Source organism: Brachyhypopomus gauderio, chromosome 3, assembly GCF_052324685.1.
Source record: "Brachyhypopomus gauderio isolate BG-103 chromosome 3, BGAUD_0.2, whole genome shotgun sequence".
NCBI lineage: Eukaryota > Metazoa > Chordata > Actinopteri > Gymnotiformes > Hypopomidae > Brachyhypopomus > Brachyhypopomus gauderio.
In genome coordinates, this window is record NC_135213.1 from 29,883,365 (window position 1) to 29,899,239 (window position 15,875).

General features: G+C 41.8%; 1 protein-coding gene across 1 annotated transcript in view; it reads left to right on the plus strand.

Moving 5' to 3' along the window:
* arl15a (ADP-ribosylation factor-like 15a) overlaps positions 1–12,650 on the plus strand; it is an 85,203-nt gene extending 72,553 nt beyond the window's left edge. Inside the window, exon 5 of the mRNA XM_077001058.1 lies at positions 11,334–12,650. Within this exon, the coding sequence (XP_076857173.1) occupies positions 11,334–11,486 (153 nt within the window). The 3' untranslated portion in view covers positions 11,487–12,650. The remainder of the gene's footprint in view (positions 1–11,333) is intronic.
* Positions 12,651–15,875: the final 3,225 nt, after the last annotated feature.

Here is a 15,875-nt window from a genome sequence, read left to right on the forward strand (position 1 = left end):
AATGCTAGATATAATAAGAAACGCTCTATTGTAAGTTTAAATACATAGATTTATTGGCTTATCCTTCAAATGATAGTGATATATTTAGTTAATTTTCCTTGAGTAATTGCAATTCCCTAAATAGAGTAATCTATTTTAGAGTTTGAAGGAAATTTCTTTCTTTGACTTTTGACCATATGGTTTTCTTCTAATTGATGATACATGACTCACCAGAGGAAAATATGGACAATCTTCCTTTTTTTTTTTGAAAATCCATTTATAGTTGTGATCCATGATGGATATGGCACTAATAAATTTGTCAAGTAACTTATTGGGTATTGCTCAGAACTGATGCTTGACTGGAACATGGGCCCATGTGTGTGGCGTTGACTAATGGCTGTTCTTCTGTGCGCTGACAGATGGAGTTGCTCGCAAACAAATACAAAGAAAACTTACTTGTACAGTCTGTGTGTGTGTGTGCAGTTTTGTGTCCATCAGCTCAGTGTCATCTTTGTGTGTGAGTGTATGAGAGCTGAGGAGAGAAATACGTCAGTTCTCATAAGAACACCTTGCTTTGGATGTTTGTCACAAAGCCGCAGCAATGCAGGGTGGGATACATTTTTTGTATCATCTCCTCTGATTATTAAGTTTGCACAGACTGTTCTTGGGGAAGGAAAGTGCAGTGATCTTTAAGGGGGAGTTAGAAGAAACAGCTGTCCAGCTTTAATGCTCCATAAACACTGAAATGGGTGACCTGCTGTTTGACACCAGTGACATTTTACTGATTTTGATTAAACCTTTTGTTTTACACATACATTAATGTCTGAATAACCCTTCATGAAGCAAGAATGAAGAGCATATCATTTTTTATGAAGGCTGAATTCAGGTTATTTAGCCAATGTTATAGATTATAGCATAGTTTCAGAGGCTGCAGCTCACTGCCAAATTCCATCAAGTAATTCAGCAGATGTCAATGTGCTGTGGTGAAGTGCCTTGCACTATGAGACTGCATTGAGTTGTGCGCTTAGATGAGCCTGTGGCCAAGTCAGTCGCTCTCTGTAATTAAGATATTTTCCAAAAAGGTCTTTTGGCAGCCATTTTCGAATGAGGTCATTGTTCAATAACAAAATACTCTTGCATGCGGAGGGCAACAGCCAATGGGAATTCAGGAAACAATCCAGTCAATCATGTCTATCATGGAATTACTTAGAAGTCTCCCTGATTTCACATTAAAAGGGATGTGTAATACTATTGGCAACCACTGCCAACGGTGCTGTAATGAGACTGATTGAATGTCCAAGTCTTATTTTGCTTTATGGTTTTATCACATTTAAGAGATTGCTTTTTCATTATCAGCCCTAGTAGCAAGGTAGGTTTCCCCTTAGTACTCCAGCTAAGGGGTTATGAACTAAAGGGTTAGTATAAGGGCAGGAGACATGATGTAATATTATGCTATGATTCTTGAATTAATTTAGACACTTAAGTTTGATGGGCATTAAGTTTTGATTTGAGGCTTTTAAAAATATATATCAAATAAAAACTTTCTCAGACTACATCACTTTCCTCTTCTGTTTATCATTATGCAATTGCCTTGCAACTTTTTACACCCAAACTTTAATTTCCGGCATAAATTACATGTCAGTTTTTGAGTACCACAAGCCTTCAGACTTTTGACACTGAGTGCAGCATCGCACGACCTATCAAGTAACGCACGCCTCGGTCCGGGCTAAAAGCACCGCCTCTCACAAACTCTACCTCACCCAGGCTTTTTTCCACCCCCACAGGACTAGAAAACGAATGATATATCGAACGGTCTGTGCTGAGGCCAAGCCTCGCAAGTTGCTGGTGACAGTGGAAAAAGGAGGTGTATGTGACATGGTTGGATGATGGCCTGTTTGCAAATAGCTCGAGCATTGCATGTCGACTGCATGCCACCCTGTGGGTTAACATGACTTATGAGCGATTCTCTTATTAGATGACATTTACGCATCTGTTTAGCCAAGTACTTTGTTACACATCACTCACTGAGTTGGATGGCATTATGAGCTCTTTTACTATGTGCATCTTCCTTAGGGATGTAAATCAAATCTCAATAAAATCCAACAGTTCTTGGGTTGCCACTTTAAATTGTACACTAACACAAATCTTGCATTATATACCATGAACCTCTGGACACCCAGTTGGTATTTTTCTCCACAAGCTTACAATGCTTCCATATTTTAACAAAGTGCTGGGGTCTGTTATTGTAGTTATTCAAAATATTTGGTGCCAACATCACCTTTCTAAGGTAGCACAGAACCGCTGCTCTTTTGATGTTGCATTTTATAAGTGTTTTACATTTTGCTGTTTTGACACTTCATAGTAATGTAATGTAATGCTGGCTTCCTGCATTCTGTTCTTGTTTCAGAATTGCTTTAAAGCTGTCATCATTTTGGCCTTCAAATAGACAATATGTCTGACCTACAGGGTGAATCCAGTGCTGCCTGTTGTGCTCTGGTCCTGCGGTGTCCATCGTCATGTTCACACCTCACTTCATGTTAAGCAGCACTTGATGAAGGGGAGCCAAGGGCTTTAACATGTGTACAGGTATATAAATAGAATCAAATGGTGCTGACAGTCCGGCTCTTATATGTAAACATTTCCATTTACCCTTATTTGTACCTTAAGCAAATTTTCTTTATTGGGTATTTTCATTAGAAAAAAGAATGATCACAAATTCCCATGTTACTGTATAAATAAAGATATAAAAACATAAGTCAAATCGTAGATCAGAAGTGTACCTGTATTCTGGGGCTATATATTCTTCATACATGTCACAAAATGTCTTCTCCCTTACACCCTTATAGAGGACATACAGACCTTGCTTGAGCATGACAGGAGTCCTAGACTTGGTTGAGATAACATGCATTTTGCATGTGGATTGATGTGTCTGTGCTTTGTCCGGCTATCACGTTCCTCTTTGGAAGGACTTCAAAAAGGGAAGTGATAGAAGAAGTTCCATTGTAACACCGGCAAACCCGGAAAGCCCTTGGCTCTTGTGTTCCTGAGTTGCCAGTTATCACGCAGGGAGGCGGTGATGGGAGCCCAGGGGAGCAGGGGAGCCTTGTCTTGGCAGCCTGGCACATGGCCATGTGCAGCACAGGCCAAGTCTTCTGCCAGCCCATAGTGAAGTGACACACAGGCCCAGTCTCTGAGGCCCTAGTTTGTGTTTTGTTTTTAGTGACATTCTATGACTAGGTGTAGCCTGGCTCATATGAACGTTTTTGGACCAGACTCCCTTTTATTAGCTTTTATTTATTTATTTTTTTGGTACCACGTTTAGATGAAATAAGTTATTTTTGGCACCTTTTGTGTCTTTTTTGTCCTTTTTGTACAAAGTATTTTTAGCTCTTTTTGAAGTACCATTTTAAAATTTAATCTATTATGTCCTTTTCAGGAAGGTGCAAGGCGGTCAACCGGTATGTATCGATTGCTCTTTGGACATCTGAAAGCATGATATGTGAAGTTACTCCAACGTCTTTGTTATTCTTTGTCCTTTTTGTGGGTCTCCTCCTTTGCAAGTGATGTCCCCACCCTTTGTCACGGAGGGCCACTGGCTGGTTGGCCTTAGGGTTAGCTCAACTTGGGTGAGGGGCAGTGGGCAAGCTGTGTGGGCATCCCTCCTAGCTTTTCCCACACGTCTCTGTCAGATGGAGGTGAACCTTGACCCTTACGAGTCCTCGCCACGGCGGGATGAGACACCATTCAGTCGGCACTTTCTATTCAGGGCCGCGCCTCCATTTAGAAACCCAGCGCACATTGTGGCCAGCCTTCCTATTGTCTAGCCAGCAGGCGAGGTCAGGAGACTGGCTGCTACAGGCCAGGGCGAGACTTCCGAAAGCTCATTCACATCTGACCTGACCCCCAGTTTCCACTGCTGAGTCATTGGGATCAAATGCTGGGAATGTGGGCTCTCTCCCCTCTTTAGGCTGTCTTCAAACGGAGAAGGTCCAATAGAATAAAGTGACAAATTATATTCTTAAGGGCAGTGTTTGTCTCAGTCATGTGGATGAGGTTGTTTTAAATGCAAATTTCTGCTGAGTGTCAGTTATTTTAGATTTCAAAAGATCAAAGTTGTATTTGTTTCATTATACATTACTAAAAATGCCTAAAATTTTAAATGCCTGCATCAACTAAATTTCATCACAATATTTAATTGAAAATGTAACATGCAATATTGCAGGACACATTGTTATTGCTTGTTTTGGAATTTTTTAATGAGTTTTTCACATAAATTTTGAAAAACATGATCAAAAACCTGCAATAGCATTAAAAAAAAATGTGGAAAACCATATTCGTTTGATCTATCCAGTATTTCAGTTTTCATGAACTAAGAAAAGAATGTCTCGGCAGTTACTATTTGTATGCTGCAGCACAACTGGGTATCATAAAGGGAAGGCCAAACTAGAGGTTCTTAGATCGTTTAACTAACCCCCCTCCCAATCCCATCTCTATTCAAAAATGTTCTTGGCAGGTTTCTTTGTAAGTTTTTATGGTTGATTTTTAGCAACTACACAATTTTTATTTATATTTTTATGAGATAAATCATCACATCTGTTGACGTCTTTTTTTTCTTGAAAAATGAAACTTTGTCAGCATGAGTTGTGTGCTAAAGACTTTAGTTGTGTTCTGGGCACAAAGAGAAGAACCACTTCAAAGGTTAAATTTATTACTAAAGTTCTTTCTGAAGTTTTGATTTATTTTTACAGCATTATGTTTATGACAGAACAAGTGATACCGAAAGCATTGTACCATAAGAAGCTTAAGATGGCAAAGGAATTATCACTTTAAATACTCATATAGTAAAAACTATAATGCTTTTAGAATCTGAAGCAAGCTTGTGTAGACTTGTTTTAAGGAATTGTTTGGTAAATCCTTCTGATTGTACTTTAATTCCCTGCTCTATCAACATGCATGTGCTGGAACGTCAATGTCTCTGTTTTCAATTTACTCTCTCTCTCTCTCTCTCTCTCTCTCTCTCTCTCTCTCTCTCTCTCTGTTTTCTTCCCTCGCTCTGCCTCTCTCTCAATTTTGTCATGCCCAAAATGTTTTCAACAAGGGCACGCAAACAGAAATAACACATAGCATTGTTTTGAAGGCGCACGGATTTCAGTCAGGGGGTCCCAGGATGGCGAATACAGGAAAGGGGTGGGGCCACATGTCTTAAATCTTCTGTGGAGGGTCTCTTTGATTCGCGGTGTGCCGTGTGTGCCGAAGCCCGCGGAGCTACGCCTCTGTCCCATGGATCACCTGTCAGAGCTGCTGGGAGAGCAGAAATTGGGGGGCCTGGTTTGGGAGTGCGGAGGGGGATTTTCCCTCCCTTGCCAGACTCCCAGACCCCGGGCCCCACTGTGTGGCCTGCCTCACCACCACCATCCCCACCACAGGCAGGCCTCCTCCTCCCACAGACGAGGGCTGATCCAGAGAAGGTGCTTGCGCATTGGTCCCTGAGTGTGGTGGAGCAGGCAGACTGCCAGCTCACCCAACTCAAACAGCTTGGGCCAGATGTTTGCTGTCAGGAAACCCTTGGCGGCTCTTAATAAATCGAGTTACTGTAAATCCGTAATATGGTCAGACAAACAGAGTTTCCCCTGTGCATGCCCGCAAGCCACTGAGAGGTCACTTCTGCGCAGGGGTCGTGACCTACCCATTGACCCCATTGAGACTCTGAGTGGATTGATGAAGGATTTCTCTCCACCTACTCACAACTACATAATTACATATCTGATCAGTCACCATGTTTGTGATATATTAAACTATTTCAGAACTACAGGTGTGAAGATTTGTGTTGGAAATATATGTGCCTTGGTGACGTTGTGTTAAGCCACTTCCACACAAAGCTACATGTGATAACTACACAGTGTTTTTTGCTCTTTTCATTCAGGACTGTGTACACACTTCCAGCTTGCTCATCTTTTCCTGGCTGGTTCAGTCTACCTGACACACTCCTAATTTTTCAGCTCCTTTCAACCATTTGCATGGTGTGGCCTCAGCTGTATTTATAGAGCCAGTGAAATCCGTTAGCAGTCAGTGGCTCATTCAATCTTGCCAAAAAAGAGAAGAAAGATGAATAAAAACCTTAGGGGTTGTAAAAATAAAGAAAGAGAGGTCAAGATCCTCACTGTCCAAGTGGGAATATCTTCAGGACATCTTTTATACGCATTTGTCCTGTCTATATGGAAAGTACATTATCACAGTCCTCTAGCCTTAAGTGCAATAGCATTGTTCTCAAGGCTTGGAAGGGCCTCTATGAGCATCCCTCTGCCTCCTGGATTAGATTTATGGTTCTCTGGAGGATGACTCTGATCTGGCACTGGTCAGCTAACTTTGAGCAAAGAGAGAGTGGAGAGACGGAGCTCTTTGAACCACTTCTCTGGGCCGCCCTTTTTGAGGAGCTGCTCAGCCGTTGGGGCAGCGCAGGACAGTAAATCTCCGGCCAGCGTCTTCATTCGCTGCCCAGGGAGACTCTGGCCGGTCTCCAGAAGGGCTCCGGGGTCTTGTTGATCTTGGCTGTGTCTGCTCGCACTCCTCACAGGGCTGTTGGGAACTTACCTGAAGACGCAGCCAGACTCAGATCCACTCTTCCACTCATTCTTTTTTTTCCCCCTCTCCTTAACCAACTCTTGCTGTGCCTCCAGCTTAGGGACTCTTAGGCCACTGTTCCTTTTGTTATTCTTACTTTATTGCTTATTCTTTTCATCCTAATCCCTATTTTTCTGTTTCTGACCCTCATACCTTAATTGAAGCAATATGTAATTGCATTGGCACCTACCACTTTGCATGCAGTGTTTATTTGCAGTGCACCAACTGCAGTGGGAGTCATTAATAATCACTAAGGTAAGGGCTCAGTGATGCGTGCTGCCACTATCACAGTTCACATGCCACTTATGGATAGGTTCTAGGTGAAAGGCACAGCAACTTCAATCCTTTTAAAGCCCTTGAATGTTCGTGGGGCTCAAGTCAGACCAGTCCCCAGCATGGCCGCATATGTTGTCAAAAAAAGCAAAAGTTATCACCAAGCTACGTGTGACTTTTTTAGACAGTGGGGGTCCTGCCAAGCACATGAAGCCAAGCCCTTTAGCCCTGGTGCAAACGAATAAGACCAGCTCAGTTTCATGGTAAGTGCATGTGGTGTTATCAAGACATTCTCTTCCAGTGCATACCACTTCGCAGGTCACTGATATCTTTGCAGGGGGGGTCAGCTGGAGTAATTGGCTGTCTCTCTGATATTTGAGTACGTCCCTTTTATACCCAAAGTGAACCTCCGTGCGGCTCTTTGGAAAGGGGCTTCCTGTCTACAGTAACAAGTGCAGAGTGCTGTGTGACCACAGACAAGTACCACAAACTGGCATGCTTGTCTTTCTCTATCAAAGCCATAGCAGGCTCTTAGTGGTCCAATTATAAGGAAGACATCATACAGACATACCAAGAACACTGAGGATTTGTTAAGCTTTCTTTTTTACTTTAATGGAATTTGAAATAAAAAACTCAATTTATAAGCAATGAAACCGACTTAGATCAAATAGCATCATTAGATGACCCCAAATGTAATTATCTTTATAAAAGGGTGCTTAGTTTGCATGTGAGCATGGGTATTTTGTCCTGCCAACTTGGCAGAATCTTTTAGCCCAAGGCTGACAAGCAGATTATTGGTTTTCATGTTTTGGATAGACTGGTTTTAATATTTAGCAGATATTTATTTTCATTTGGCAAGGCTGTTATCCAAGTCTCTTCATTCAAAACTTCATAAAAACTTGGAGTAATTCAAACACATGGTAATAGGAACCCATTTATACTCGTTTAGCTCTGGTGCTGTGGAATAAACAAACACTCTTTGCCTGGGCAGGTAACCAGCGTGGGTTGTTTGGGGTTTTTTTTTTTTGCTTTTGTTTTTTTGTTTTTTTTTGTCTTCAAATCTATATGGAATTTCACCATGGCACGCATGAGAATACCCTGTAACCTTCTCAAGGATGGGTTTCCACAAAGTACCTGTGTGTTTAGTGTGTAAAATAATGTGACGGTGTGCACGTGCTTTCAAGAGCAGTGGGTCCAGAAGGATTTACTGTAGCTCTCTTGGCCAGATGGGAATCGTACTGCGGTTGCTGGCCCACTGCCCACTGGTGCAGCTTTGCTTCATTCAGCTCATGTCACGGTCAGCCCTTCGCAGACGGCCAGTCAAACTACATAACCCATGCATTCACAGGTTGTGGATTATACAGTATTGCCTGCAAAGTTCAAACAGATCCATATTTTCCAACATGGATATGCTGTCACTGCTTTGTTCATTAAGCATCTTTACCCTAACCCAAAATCAAAGCTTATGTTTATATTTCCTGATGATGTCAGCAGCATTCCCAGACTATTTAGAAAGCCTGGGAGTAAGTCAGGCAACTAGGGTTGATCCTGTGAGGTCTGAAAGTTATCCTATTGACCTCTACTGACCCCACAGGCCCTACTCTGTAAACCATCAGATGTAATAGTAATCTCTGCAGGCCAAAGAGCAGCTGGACACCTTCTGCTGTCAGTGGCCAAAGAGCAGGACTGTCTTAAGATAAGCCCGCCACCCTTATATGCCTGGTAAACCTGCGTTTTGTTGCGTCAGCTGGCCAAAGAGAGCAAGCCATGACCACTCAGGCCAATCGAGCCTATCTCATCTGACATCTGGGATCAGGAATTCTCCACCTCTCCCTCACATACATTCGTTGTCTCCCATCCACCGCAGCCAGGCTCTCTCTGGCCTGCTCAGTGTCATTCGAGTGAGGCCACCATTGCAATGTTTGCTTGTGAGAGGGAGATAAAATAGGTGATAGGAGAGATGTAGAGAGTTAAATGAACTTAGATGTAGAGAGGGGGCGGAAGTGTTGTATGCCTGTTGTTATCCTAACTGTTATCATGCATACCTCGTTACCTTGTTTCACTCATGAAAATTGTGATGCGTCCATTTACACAAAGACGTTGAAGAAAAAGTAACTGAAATGTGAATGCTGTTTCTCCAGTAACACTATAAACATGCAGAGTTGGTTGACTGACGCTGGATAACAACCACTGCATCCATGTGAAAACATTCATTCCAAGTCACTTCCAAATGTTGATTGTCAGATTGTTCTCATGTATAAAACTATCCTCCTGAGTTTTCATATTTATTTATTACGCGAAGACTGAGAGGCAAGCAAATGTATTTGTGATTTGTTCCTGTTTTACCTCCTAACACACTACTTCTACCACTATGCTGATATGTCCCTGGAGCCAGAGGATGTTCTCGGCACAGCAGGGTCTTGGGCCCACTTAAGCTGCTTCCACTGCTCACCTGGACCACAGATCAGTCCCTGTGACCTAGAGGAGACTAGACTGGATGACCTAGTGGTCATCCCAACAGCCATCTGCCAGGCTGCCTGTGTGGCTTACCATGGCTATGATCTCACTGAAACAGGGGTGTCTTCAGGAACTAAACCAACAGGAAGTATCTACTACTTTTAAATGCTTTTAGAATAATACTGTAAATGCAGATTTTACTAGTTTGAGATATATCCTTGAAGAAGGTGATAAACTGTCGTTGTCACTCACGCAAAATCCAGTTGCATGTGAATCATCGATGATGTTTGAAAGGGTTGCTGTGAGAAGAAATATGTTGTTTACAATTTTATGCTTTTTTGCATGAGCGCAAGGATGGCAGACTGTTTAGAAAGTGTTTCCACAGTGTCAGTGCAGACCCTGTATCCTCCAGAAGAGGGCCTGCTATAGACAGACAGACTGACTGGCATGAAGGCAGGCAGCCTGTCTCAGAGCTGCCCAGGGAAGCTTCTGTTACCGAGACGGATTTGTTAACACTGTTTGGGTCGGCCAGGCCCCAGGGCTAACGCCCGCTGAAGTGACTTAATCTGTCATTAAACTCCTGTTACACTACGATCGAGCCACAGCTCAATGGCCCCTAAAGACTCTCCAGGAGGAAAGACGAAACGCAATCTTCCGAGTCTGTGCAGTGGACCCTCATGAAAGAGGCAGACACTAATAAATCCCAGCATGGCACAGATACGTAGCTGTACTGAACTGGGAAAGTCTAGGCAACAGAGTTTATATAGCACTCACATTTAGTATTGCTATTTATGTTCACACTGACTGGGCATATAGTGATACAGGGAGTCATTATTCAGTTATTTATTAAAAATATCTTATGCTGCGTTTTATGTTAGCTTGTTGCTAACAAATTCAAATTCTTTTAAATTCTTTTAATTCTTTAGTCACAGTTTTAATCTGAGTCATGTAGGTTTTGCGATTTGTGAAATGCTCTGCAAAACACTGATAATAGCGATGGGGCCCAATGATACAAAACAAATGAATCCAACCCTTATCTTGGAACACTCATGAGGAACATTCTTTAGAAGATTATCTCATTTGGTTGAGGACGTATGATTCTATCCATCTGTTCATTCTGCATAGATGATAGGAATCATCATCATCTCTCAGTGTATCTAATGCCTGGGGTTCTACCTCCCATATTTTAAGGTTGAATCAAATGACATTTTTCTTGTCGAAAAACTGTTTAGATCTAGATTATCGCCAATTATACAGCTCAGAGAAAGTGCCGCAAGTGTGTTACATGAACTATATAATAGATAGGTGCTTCAGAGCATATCTAATGGCTTTGATTATGGGTGCTATGTAAGTAGGCAATAGTCTCATTGTATTATTGTTGGAACAGTCTTGCTCATTTTAGGGTGGAATGGACCAAAATATTCTCTCTTACATGTATTCTGTGTAACAGATGGTTTGGGTTTATTCATTGTGTAATGAAGTGCTGACATATAAAAGTAAATCAAGTATCGAATACCAAGCAAACACAATCCTCATAATAGAATGTTATTCACAGTATTGACAATGCCAAGTGTCCATATTAACCAAATGTGCATAGTTTCATTGCATACAAGGTGTGTGCAGCCCTGGAATGATACCTGTCAGATTTTACATCTCTGTCACTCACCCTGAAGTTTTCCTAATGGTCTCCTGACAGCTGTTTTTCCTTTGCTCTATAAAATTGAAGATTGTCTATAGACCATGGAAAGGTAACTGAGGAGGTGCAACACAGAGTGGCCATTTTTTCTGAGTAGTTTGGACTTCTCAGTGTTCAGGAAATTTTATTTCCCCCGTAGAAGATCTATCATTGGGCTGTCACACCGAACATTACATTTCCCCGAATAAACGGTCATGGAGAATGTGGTAGTGGTCGATCGATGTTATTTTTGACAGACTAACCTTAAGGCTACATTACATTATCAAAACACAGCCATGAGTGAATGAGTGTCTCTCTTTTCATCCAGATAAAGAAGTACTTTGAATTGGAGCTGCTAGCAAAAGGGAAGAGATGGATCATGGAGGGCAGCACAATAAAAGACATAGAGGCAGTGAGGAAGCGCTTCAGTCTTCTCATCAGCCTTCTGGAGGACAAGGAGCTGCGGCCTGGCAGGCTGTGATTCAGCCTAACTTGAAAGTGGAGCGCAAGGATGATAAATAAAATGGTCAATCCTGACGTGGGTGTGGGAGAGCGCTGTGGGCTTTTTGCCTTTCTCCGAAAGCTCGTTTTATTTCACTGAAGAGGAAAGATGGACGTTAGCTGTAAACAACATGTAGAGAGAGGCATGTCAGGGGTCAGCTCTGAGTAGTATAAAACATAACATTTTAAACTGGAAAAAGGTGCCAAAATATAAAAAGTGTCAGTTTTACTTTGTCAGCAATTAGCACGTTTTTGTTTTTTGTGAAATTAGAACTACACAGTAGTTATATACTATAAAGCATCACATTATCATTTGTATGTGTAACGTTTCCCATCTTCAGAAACCCTTAGCTACTTTATTATTTAGGTCCTTCCTCAAGAAATAGTTTGACCATTCATAATATGAAATATTTAAATATGAAGATAACATGATGAAATATGCATTAAAAATCATTTAACTTTTTCCTGTTATCTATATATGCATTACATTATGCTTTCTTACATGTTATTGGTTTAATAAATTATTACATTTGTCAGTGCATCAAACCTGGGCATGCAAACATGTGGTATAATGTTCTCTTAGTTGACTGTAGACTTCTTGTGTTTCGCTGTTAATTTTGTTGTTTCAAAAGACGACACACCCCTTTACTAGGGATCGCCCGGCTGTTTCAGGTTCAGGCTGAAATACAAACTCTATCAATCAAGTGGCCACAACAGCTGCATTTGACAAGTCCCTGTCCACTCATCCTAATGCCTTCCAACTGTCTATGGAGACCCCTCCCTGTCTGCCTCCTCATTGGCTGGCCCGCTGCTCTCCGCGCCACTGATGCTTCCCGCCAATATTATCCAAATTCCTCCCTGCAAATTTAGATTCCGGACTCTGTACCTCTCCGATGTGAGATGTTTTATGTCTCACAGGTGTCCTGCAGAACCCCTTTATAGACTTGTATATGTTGAGACTTGCATATCTTCATTTGAACACAGACACACTGCCTGCCAAGATATTAATAGAGCTAACTACGCTTTATGTCATCCAAGTAAATTGCTGCTCACTTATTCATTTTGAAAATCACATTTGTTGTACTGGCATTACTGAGACATATATTTTTATCTTTACGGAATTTGGCGCATTATATTTTGCTGATAAAGGATATCTTCCCTCTCTTCCACAGGCTAGTTTAAATTAAAAGTCACTTTAAATAAATTATTAAAATCTATTTACAGTGACTGTGATGCATTACAGCGACATTTCTATTGAACTTCATCAGTTGGGTAAACAATGAAATAATATGATTATCATGGTCATTGTATCATCGCAGGCTGATGGAAAACACGTGTCTGCAAAATTAGATTTCTTTCACTGAATAACTGTACTTCCCTGAAGGGAATTGTGAAAACAATACACAAACAATGTCATTTCAGTACAAAACATTCTAAAAAGCTGTTTTTAAGTGTATGATTCCTTACATGTGATGGGCAATACAGCGTTCCATTTCTTAAAAAGTTATTTAGTCAGCTAGTGAAATAATACAGATAGTGTAAGCCAGCTAGCCACATTATAAACTGAAACTAAAACCATGTATATATAAAACACACACAATCTCCTTCGAAATAACGGAGTATTGGTGAAGGTAACATAATATTTTTTAAACAAAAAGCTAAAGGTTTAAAACTTAACTTGAACATTTGGATGAGAACAGCCCAGTAGACAAGTTCAGTATTGGAGGAGCAGATACACATTTCTGATGGATGCCTCTTACATCTTACGTACATACTTGTTAAATACATTACATGATTTTTAATAGCCACAGCTATGGATAGTTGGAGAGGCGTGCCCACATCTAAATTGTTAAAGGTAGAGATGTATATTTTTCATTGAGTGATGATGTGTTTAACACATTTGAACTAACTGAACTGCACAGCCACTTAAGAAGCAGTAGTTTTAGACTGAAAGGACACGAGACAATTTGACAGTAGTATCTTGCCTTCCTGTCCAGCATGACGGCCCTTATCGACCGTCATGGCATTTTTGTCTCAAAGTGCCACTGTGCCATTCAGAAATCATTTAGACATCTTTGTGTCATCGCTTTGCCATCTAATCTGTGTCAAACACAAATAGTTTGAAGCCCAGTATTTAGCATAGATAATGATAAGAACACAGGAAGTGCGAAGGCTGTGGGCTGCAGCCCGATGGCCAGCACCTCTGCAGCTCGTCTCCTCTCTCTCCTCCCTCCCTTTCAAATTACCCGTGTTGCTTTGGTACAATGTGTGTCACGCAGGTTGCCCTGGTGACTCTTTGATCCGGTGTTCCACCCTCCCTCCGTCTGTGGCTGACGTGCCTCTCCAGTCTGCTGCGCTCTTGTCTGGACGCTGCCTGAGAAAGACCTGTGCCCCTTCTGTCTCGCCCTGTCTCCCTCTCTCTCTCTCTTTCTCTCTCTCTCTCTCTCTCTCTCTCTCTCTCTCTCTCTCTCTCTCTCTCTCCCTCTCTCTTCCTCTCTCTCCCTCCATCTCCCTCCCTCGCTCTGCTTCCCTTTGGTCACGCCAAAGGAGCCCACCCTCAGAGCGGAGGCGGTGTATCTAACGGCTTCGACCTGTCGGCAAGAACAGACGAGGGCCCGTCTCTTACCCCCGTGAGGCACGGCGTGGCCTTCAAACAGGATCCAGAGGCCCCAAGACCACCATCTTAGGTCTCTCTGGCTTACTAAAATGTCTCTCCCTCCTACTTTCATTAACATTAAGAAAAGTAACTACTTTTACATGATGTTTTGCACAAAGTAGGACAGACCTGCATTGTTACCTGCAATCCTGCATGCAGAAGCTGTAAACTTTTACAGATGATAGCAACATTGTACTACGCTTTACACCCAAGGTCTATAGTATTCATATTTTAGCCAAAGCATACACCCGTTATGTCACTGCTCTGCAATGTCTGCATAATCTGGAAGTTATTATAACAGGGATGCTGGTTTTCATCTCCTATTAGCTTCCATTGTATAGACAACACTTAAAATGTTAGCATGGGCTTCAGAACATCTGACATAGCTGTTCCCAATGAATTCCTCTGGTGATTATTAGCTTCCTTTGGTTATTTTATGTGAGTCATCTAACGATAAGTGCACATAGAGAGATGAGGTAATAATAACAGCTACAAGAAAAGATTATTCATCAGACATTTCAACATTCATTGATGCATTTTATACAAAACAAACTGATCCAAACTGCAATTACAAACTACCCAGAGATTGTAAAATCTGGAGAACATGTCTACGTATTCCAATTAAGCAATGGCGTTGATAGGTGTTGAGTTTTGGTGTGCTATGGTGGTACAATATGACATGAAGGCCAGACATCTGCAGTGAAAAGTTACCATGAAATTGGCCCTTCAAAGTCAAAAGCAACATTTGTTTTAACTGTATTTGCATGTCTCTTTATCACTTGGCTCAGATTAGCGCCAGCTTTGTCTAGACTGAAATTATTTTTAGAAGTTACTTTGCATCCTGTAACTTTGCATTTCTGTTCGGCAGCCCTGATTTTTGTCCTATTCAGATCTAAGGCATATTGCTTTGATGCTCACTAAAAGCCTTGGGGTCTTTTCCCAGTTATGTTTACGCAAAGGCAAGGTTGCTCACTCTTAGTTGTGGCTATCTGAAAGAGTAACATATTACTCTTCAGGGAATCTTTCTTTGTTTACAAGCAAAACAAAAGCAGCTCCTTTATGAAATGGTGAATGTTTTTGCTCTCCCTCCTTCGGTCCGTGGTGCAATCTCCAGCTTTCACAACCTGTTGATGGGGCTCTCTCCCCTGTGGAAATGCAACAGATGTTCCCCTGACATCCATCTGGTCCTTGTGATCCTCCGTACTCTGTGCTGCAGAGCAGAGCCCCCCCCCCCCCCCCCCCTCTTTTTTAACAGTTTCAGGCTGGCTTCCTGTCAGGGGTCCGACCTCCTGTGATGCTCAGCCTTACTGAGACACTAACCCCTCACGAGCATACAGTGAGTGTTCTTCAAACCCTGGAATTAAAAATAAACACCCTAGGTCTTCTCACCCATAGCTGAGCTTGACAGGGTGTCTCAGGACAAAGGCCAGCCAGCAAGACCTTGTTTGTGTTCTCTTATTTTTGTTGTTTGTGGGAGATTGTTTACACGTGACTAGGATTCGTTCAAAGACATTTTCCTATGCATGCCTAACCCTACCCAGCATGCCCCCCAGGTTAAACAAATAACATTTGTGATGTATCAGCTGTGTTGGGAAACATCCATAGGGTGCAACAACATCAACTATGGAAAGCCAAAGCATTCAACTGTAGGCAATGTGTATGTGCAGTCGTGATAATAATGGTGATATTGGTTGATTAAGATGTCTCTACATC